We start from the raw sequence: 8363 nt of genomic DNA on the forward strand, positions 1-8363 counted from the left end.
CACTTTAAACTTCACGGCTCTTTCCATGATCTACACTGAGTGCTAAGATTCTAAGAGTTTCAGGACAATGGGAAGTTGAGGGTCTCTTTAGTCTTGAACTCTCCCTTTGTGTCTAAGAGGGATGGAAGGATAACCAATAGGAAAACGGCTGTAGTCATTTCTCAAGAACATCAATTGCCTAGGTTCTTGAAGGATATTCATTCTTCCTGAGGATTTTTTTAAAATATATTTTATTAATTTTTTACAGAGAGGAAGGGAGAGGGATAGAGAGTTAGAAACATTGATGAGAGAGAAACATCGATCAGCTGCCTCTTGCACACCCCCTACTGGGGATGTGCCCGAAACCAAGGTACATGCCCTTGACCAGAATCGAACCTGGGACCCTTCAGTCCGCAGACCGACACTCTATCCACTGAGCCAAACCGGTTAGAGCACTTCCTGAGGATCTTAATTAAGCACCAATAATCCTAGAAAATGTCCTCCTTCTATTGCCTGTATTTCCCCAAAGCTCAGACAGAGGAAGAAAGACAGTCATTAGCCAAAGCACATGACGGTGCCCCCATGGTCATCTGTGCCGACATTACCATTTTCCAGGTTCTCACTGCTTTCATAGCATCCTGAGTCTCGTGGGGAGCACCCGCTCAGGGCCTGGCTGTCAATGAGCAGCTTCTCCTGGGATCCAGACTGGTCGCTGTTACCTGGAGAAGGTGAGCACAAAGCATGGAACCATAAGGGGAATGAAAAGCAGAGTTCCCAAGTCAACCAAATCCCAGTTTTATCCTCAGCCATCACCACACATACCATACATTTTTAAGCCTTGGACTTTTGGAAGAACACTAATTACTTTAAAGTCAGTGAGATAAAAATGAACGAGATCAGAATATTTTTCTTTTCAAATAAATTATCAGATGAAGACAAATTTGGAGATTGAGAGTAGATAGTTGGAGTATGTGGATGCCTTTTAGGTTACCCAGACGATGACTGGCCTGAGGCCAGTCTCGAACAGGAGGAGCTCAGAGCCTTGTGCCAACAGTGAGGGAAGAGTAGTCACAGTCCTTTCCCAGGGATGGTCCCATGGGGCAGAAGCAAAGCGTGAGGATGTCCCTTTCACAGTAGCAGTTGGGCTTATGCTTTTTAGAAATCTCTAAGATTTGTGTTTCATTTGTCCCATGCTTTCCAAATTTAGCAGCTATTATAAAAGTGTCAAATGAAATATTGAATTTTGTTACAATTTACAAGCATTCTTGGGCCTCGGTGACATGTGCTGGCCCTTGCATTATCTCAATGAAGCAGGGGACGCAAACCCCTACGCCCAGGAGGGGCCAGGGAGAAATCCTTTTGTGTCTGGGATGAGGACTGAGCTAGAGGGCGTTCTTTCCCTTCTGCCTTCTCCCTTGTGTTGGGTCAGCATTTCTGCCCAAAGGACGAGGCAGGGAAAGCTCAGGAAGCCCTCTCCCTGGGGCCCTGAGTAATAAACACTCTGAAGGTGGATGATGAAAGTTGAACGTCCTGATTCTAAAGAAAGGCAGCAGGTGCTTCTGTTGAGTGAAAGTCTGTCTAGAGCAGCCGTGGGCAAACTACGACCCGCGGGCCGGATCCGGCCCGTTTGAAATGAATAAAACTAAAAAAAAAAGACCGTACCCTTTTATGTAATGATGTTTACTTTGAATTTATATTAGTTCACACAAACACTCCATCCATGCTTTTGTTCCGGCCCTCCGGTCCAGTTTAAGAACCCATTGTGGCCCTCGAGTCAAAAAGTTTGCCCACCCCTGGTCTAGAGCAGTGATGGCGAACCTATGACATGCGTGTCAGAGGTGACACGCGAACTCATTTTTTTAGTTGATTTTTCTTTGTTAAATGGCATTTAAATATATAAAATAAATATCAAAAATATAAGTCTTTGTTTTACTATGGTTGCAAATATCAAAAAATTTCTATATGTGACACGGCACCAGAGTTAAGTTAGGGTTTTTCAAAATGCTGACATGCCGAGCTCAAAAGGTTCGCCATCACTGGTCTAGAGTGAGTCCCGTGGGAAGTCCCGTGGGCTTCACCAGCCAGCGGTCACTCTGCACGCTGCACAATAAGGGCACGTGTGGCCTGACCTGGGATGGAGGCTACACCAAGAACCTCTTTTGTTATTACACAGAGTAAGTGCTTGGGCACATAACACAGAAACCAAGGGAACATTTTCTACATAAAAGAACTAGTTGCATGATGAAGGGCTTTATTTTCCCTTCCTTTTCTCGTCACTTGTCCTCCCCTCCTACCACAGACACAGAGAAAGAAAGAAATCAACAGACCAGAAATTTGATGCCCTTTCTCGGGTCATTAAAAAAGTAAATTGTGGGAAGGCAGAGGGCTGCCATCCCACATATGTGCCAGCCTCTTCTACATCCACTTACCACTTCCTGTTTGTGTTACTCACATGGAAAGCATTTTATAACAGCAATCATGGCAGAAACTATGGCAAGGGAAGCCCTTAAAATAGACCCCAAATTAAGGAGTGCTATTTTTTAAATAATGAATGAAAAACTAATTGGATGCACAAGAGCAAATCTTACGCCCCCCCCCTGCCCCGCACAAAAAGTGGAACATTCTAGAGTGATGTCCTCATTGTGTGGAAGAGTCTGTGGATTTGGAGAGGTCTCTGTCCTAGCCCAGCGTGTTATTTAGGAAAATGATACTTATAAAATGAGGGCTTTGAGCTATCAGTTACAACCCAGGAAGAGGAATCAATGTCATCTGTCCTTGGCAAGACAGTTCGGTTACTGCTTCAGCTAAAACAGACCCCAAAGTGCTGACCAGTGGGAATGAAACAGAAAACCTGTCCCCTGCCACTGCACGAAGACGCAGACTGTGTCTGCATCCTTGGGGATGGCAGCCTCCTCAGACACAGCAGGGTAGACCGAAGTTATCATGGGGACGGAAGGGGTCGCTCCCATCGCCTGAAAACCAGGTCCATTTGTAGAATCACGAGGCATATGTCAAGGGGCTGCTGTCACTTGCTTCCTAAAGGATTTTAGTCAGCAACTACTGAGCAGAAACCTAACTATCAAGTTTAGCAAAATTCCCTAAAACGAAAAGCCAGAGTTTCCCAAGCAACTTGCCTTCCTCCGTTGGAGAGAAAAAAGAGGTGGGGTACCCCTTACATGTGCAGCAGAATCAAGGCCATATCCTCTCCCTGCAGTTTCTATCATTAATTTCAAGGTACAAAGAGGAAAAGAGGTGTGTTAGAACCATGAGAATTCTCACAGTCAAACAAGAGGGGAGGACTACACCGTTGGGCTGACTTCTGAACTTGCCTCTGAAGGGACTTTGTTGGAGCTAAAACTCTTCCCCACTCCTACCCCCACCCCCACCTTTCACACACACACACACACACACACACACACACACACACACAAATATACACATACACACAGAAGGAGGAAGAATATGTTTGGATACTGATGAGTATCCAAACATCAGAAGGTTCTTGTGCACAAGGACATGAGCCATTTCCTGGAGAGCAGTTATCGCCGAAAGAAGAAGGGAAGGGAAGGGAATTGTTGGATAGCAGGCCTTTCAATGGGCTTGTACCGTTTATTTCTTTAAAAGAAAAGAATCGGAGCAAAATGTTCACTTGACTTGGACTTAGAAGGTGGATATGTGGATCTGTTTTACTTTTCTCTGTACCTTTCTGCATATTTGAAATAACTGCTCATTAAAATTCTTATAGGAATTATTTTCATAAAGAGAGCTTTCATTGGGCAGACCTGGGACAGTGGGAGCACTGTAGGCAATTGCTTTTGGACAATGAGAATCTTTTCCAAATGGAACCCGGTAGGAAGGCTGGCATTGCCCAGGCATGGGTGCAACAAGGCAGGTTGGTAGATGAGCTTTTTGCCACTGTGGAAGCTGAGCTAGAAACTTGCAAGATCTCTAAGACCTCAGTATATCTCTCTATCTGTCCAGTGATTAGGAATTTAGTTTGACATATATCTACTGTGTTCCTCTAATGGTCAGTTGCTTAGAATATTTCTTAAACACAGAATTTAACTGCACTGAATGTAAAACCTTATCATCTGGACCCAGAGCCTTGTCACTAATTAGCACCCCGAGTCCTGGAAGCCTTGTCTTAGAGCCAATAAAAGGAAGTGCTGCTTTATGCACTAGGACCGTGGTCAGCAAACCGCGGCTCGCGAGCCACATGCGGCTCTTTGGCCTTTTGAGAGAGGCCACGAAGTTTCAATCCCACTGTATGTGCGCGCCCGCATGTGGTATTTTGTGAAAGAGCCACACTCAAGGGGCCGCAGTTTGCCGACCACTGCACTAGGAATGTTATAAATAGAGGCACAGCATACCTTTGAAATGGGATCTGTAAAGCGGCAAAGAGCCCTCCCTTGACCTCTGAGTGAGCATCATGATTGGCAAAGATTCCCCTTTACAAAATACCTCCTGTGCAAATCTCAGGCTGGGGTTCCGAGAAGGACAAGGTGTCTGAGCCAATGAGACACAACAGAGACTCAGCTCAGATCCTGCCTTCTACTCCTTTTTTAACATTGCTTCTCCTGTTCTGAATGGTAAAGGACTGGGTTTATAAACCAGCTGTTCTCAGCAACTGAGGAAAAGCAAATGAGCTATTTTATAGAGCAGATGTGGTCCAGGAGACTGGATGATTTAACCTTAATTGTTCTTAATACAGCTGGTTGGCCACACCAGGCACTAGGCCAGGCTCTTTAACACAACCTGGCCACAGACACCTCCAATAGACACCTCCAATACTGAAGAGACATGGTTTTAAAGTGCTATTCACTACAAAACACTATTCCCTCCAAGCCTATCCCTGAAGGCAGTGTGTATATCTAGAGTTCAGACAGCTACTTGATGGTGTGTGGCCCCCTGTATCAGTTGGTGTAGAGGAGGGGCCTCCTACGCAGGAGTGAGAGTAACTGAGCGGAGACACGTGCGTCCTTGTCTCTGGGCCTGATGCCTTCAGTAATGTACAATTTTTCTCTTCCACCATTAACCATGGTATGGTGTGTCTTAACAACAGAAATGCTATTAGCTACTGACATCCCTAAGCAAAGCACTTGAAAGAAAATGCATTGGAATTCAGTAACTGGAAAGGATGCTCTGTTTGTGATGAATAATTTCAGGACTATTTTTGATGTCAGATTGAAGAATAAAAAGCGAGATAAGACTAGCTTAATGGAGCAAAGGATACAGCGTATTTAAACAGACTTCATAAAAGCTGCCAACCCGCTGAATTCTGTTCACGGGCTGTAAAAATGAGCTATTATTTTGGCCGAGCCCCTGCGATATGGGATTCTCTGGTCTACTAGTATGTATTCACTGCAGCCACTTCCTGCTTCTTTCACGGAAGCTGATGGATTTCATTTATTCATTAGACAACCTATTCAGCAAGAAAATAACTCCTTGTGTGCTCTGAGAAGTAATTCTCCCCACCTGCCAATCACTTTTGGGCCCAGGTTTCCCACCGACCTGCTGAAACCACACCTCCCAACAGTTCCTAACGTGACATCTACTGCATTTCTTAACAAAGCTGTGATTCAATTCTCAGTCACTTAGAGCAGCATTTTCCTCAACTAGTACCTAGAACAGTGATGGCGAACCTTTTGAGCTCGGCGTGTCAGCATTTTGAAAAACCCTAACTTAACTCTGGTGCCGTGTCACATATAGAAATTTTTTGGTATTTGCAACCATAGTAAAACAAAGACTTACATTTCTGATATTTATTTTATATATTTAAATGCCATTTAACAAAGAAAAATTAACCAAAAAAAATGAGTTCGCTTGTCACTGACCTAGAATCACGCCAGAAAAGACATCAGCAGTAAGGTTATCTTTTGCTCCCGCAGGAAAGTCTGCACTGGGAACTTATGTCTTTGTGTTTTTGATATAATACGAAATGGACTTTGGCTTTGGAAAGAGTAGGACCAAATGAGTGACTCCAGGGACCTAAGAACATGCTGGCTGCTTACGGGGGGCCTCTGGTGACTGAGTGCAATGATACAGCAAGGAACACTTCTGCCTGGGTGGTGGGTGGTGGGGGGGACTTACTGTCATACTCCTGCAGCAGCTCCACCGCTGTCAGGAGAACGGCTCTGTGTTCTGGGTCCCTGATGTTTAACTCATCCAAGTCCTCCTCCTCCAGGAGCTTAAAGGTGTCCAGATCCTCATATCCATTGAACAGGAAGGTGGGCATGTGCTCCTGTGAGGAAAGAACACAGAAGTGGGTCAGCAGGCTCAGCCACGTGATCCATGACCGCCAACCAGCCTCAAACCCCTAAACTTTTCCCATCGCTGTGGTTATACTAATTGAAAGAGTAGTACCACTTGTAAGCTCCCAGTCCTCTGGCTTGGTAGGCAGGTGGGGCGTTTCACCGATCTCGGGTTAAGAAGACCTGCACTGCAGGCTGAGACGGGTTCTCCTGGCTTACATTCTAATTGTGCCCTTGCTATGGGCCGATCTCTTTAACACCGCACAGTGCACAGTGGACAAGGCCATTTCAGTTACAGGCCTATTGAAATCCAACTCAGAAAGGCCTGTGACTTCCCCAGAAACAAGGCAGTTTTGCAAGGAGGAAAGAGAACTAGCACTGTAGCCACCACCCCCCCCCCCCCCGCCCCCACTACCACCACCAGATGCCGGAATGATATGGGAGAGGTTAGAGGAGCGAACACTCAGGGCCTCTGTGGAGCCCAGGGAGCGGAGACCTAAGGGCTTGTGCTCACTGCCCTTTCTGGTAGAAGTAGCTTCAGGCCCAAAGCATTTTAAAAACTGCTCTTGGGGGACTAATAGCAAATTTTGACCTGTGGCTTAGCTAACACCCACGACAGAGGTCAAGGGCAGCATTAGCATACAGACAACCGTTTCTGTAGAACAATGGCTACTCATCACAGTAATAGGCCACCCTATGGAGGACATGAGAGCACTCCCTCCCTCCCCTGAAAGTGTCCTCGCTTGCTTAGTTTAGAAGGAGAGGCAACATGTGACCAGAACAGGAGGGGACTGACTTTCAGGTTAATCCGGTCGAGGAGATCCTCCACGGACTTGGGCTGGGGTGGTCTTCCTTTTCTCTTCCTCCTGGTGGGGCGCTTGGGCTTCTCCTCTTCCTCGTTCAGCACGTCCACGTAGATGAACTTGAAGGTGCCCACCTTGTTGTTCAACAGGCCCATCCAGGTGCCCATGGGTGGTTTGCTGATTATATCAATGATGTCTCCTTTCTGGGACCCAGGAAACAAAGATCTTTCCATTAGGCACATTTCTAAGTATGAATCATGAATCGATGAGATGTATTCATCACCCAGATGTGGAAACACTACGAAGGCCAGAATCAGGGTCCCACAAGTCACATTATGAATGGGAGCTTGGGAGAGGGCCAGACGGAACACTCCTGACCGCGCTGGAATCCACACGGGCTGGAGGTCTCGTTCCCCCGCCCTCCCGAAGCACAGGCTGAAGTGTCTGTCTCCCAGTACTCATGGCTAGGTGGGAGGTACCTGGCTCTCTGACTGCCTAGCCACCATCCAGAGCTCCTACTGCTTAGAGAAAGAATTTCCCCCAAAATGCCAGTGGCAATCCCTGCTCTGTGACTGCCTCCTACACTGTGGAACTCCATCTGTCCCATTCAATACCACTGACCATACAGAGCAGGCAGGAAGGTCTCTTTAGCGAGAGAGCACAGAAACTGGATCCTGGAGGGCAACAGGAATTCTACAGGGAAGCTGAGGTCAGGGGTCTGGACCAGGAGGATGAGGTGGTGAGGACAGAGGATTAACACAAGCCCCGCCTCTGTCCCAAATGCTGGCTGGTTCTGTTTTGTTTTTCACTACAGAGGAGAGCAGCTTGTTAAGGTAGCCAAGACATTGGCCACTATGCACCACAGCAGCCCAGCATTCTACACAAGAACTGAGCTCCTCTTAAAGAACAAAGACCTCAGGTCTAAAGCCAGACAGAGACACACCTTGAGCTTGAGTGAGTCTGTGTCATAGGGACTGGGTGTGAAGTCAGTGTGCACCCTGGCGCGCCCACAGAAGGGGCCCCGGTAGGGGGGCTCCTCATCATCACCGTCTTCCGACTTGACACTTTCCCTGTTGCTGGTGGAGGAATCGGTGGTACTCACTGTCTGACCACCTGTATAGGAAACACAGGGAGAAGAAGGATAAATACAGTTGCCCCGCAGAGCAAAGCTGAAAGACACTGAAGAAGCTGCAGGTTAAGACACGAAGGGCAAAATCATGAGCCAAAACCATGTCAGGACCAGAGCAGGACCCAGTGATGAGGCCAGGGAGGATCTGAGTTTTCGCAATGCTATCCCTAATCAAGCCCCTAACTGCACAGGCAGGACTCC

The 8363-nt window shown here is 46.8% G+C and overlaps 1 protein-coding gene across 1 annotated transcript; it reads right to left on the reverse strand.

Annotated features, from left to right (window-relative positions):
• Positions 1–437: 437 nt before the first annotated feature.
• Positions 438–8146, reverse strand: LOC102435635 (SAM and SH3 domain-containing protein 1-like; the record flags this gene model as incomplete). Its single annotated transcript, XM_006109130.3, has 4 exons — positions 438–698; positions 6070–6220; positions 7027–7236; positions 7977–8146. Coding segments are annotated over 4 exons (695 nt in total), but the record flags the coding sequence as incomplete, so codon positions are not given.
• Positions 8147–8363: the final 217 nt, after the last annotated feature.

The sequence above is a fragment of the Myotis lucifugus genome, unplaced genomic scaffold, assembly GCF_000147115.1.
Source record: "Myotis lucifugus unplaced genomic scaffold, Myoluc2.0 scaffold_6216, whole genome shotgun sequence".
NCBI classification, from domain to species: Eukaryota; Metazoa; Chordata; class Mammalia; order Chiroptera; family Vespertilionidae; genus Myotis; species Myotis lucifugus.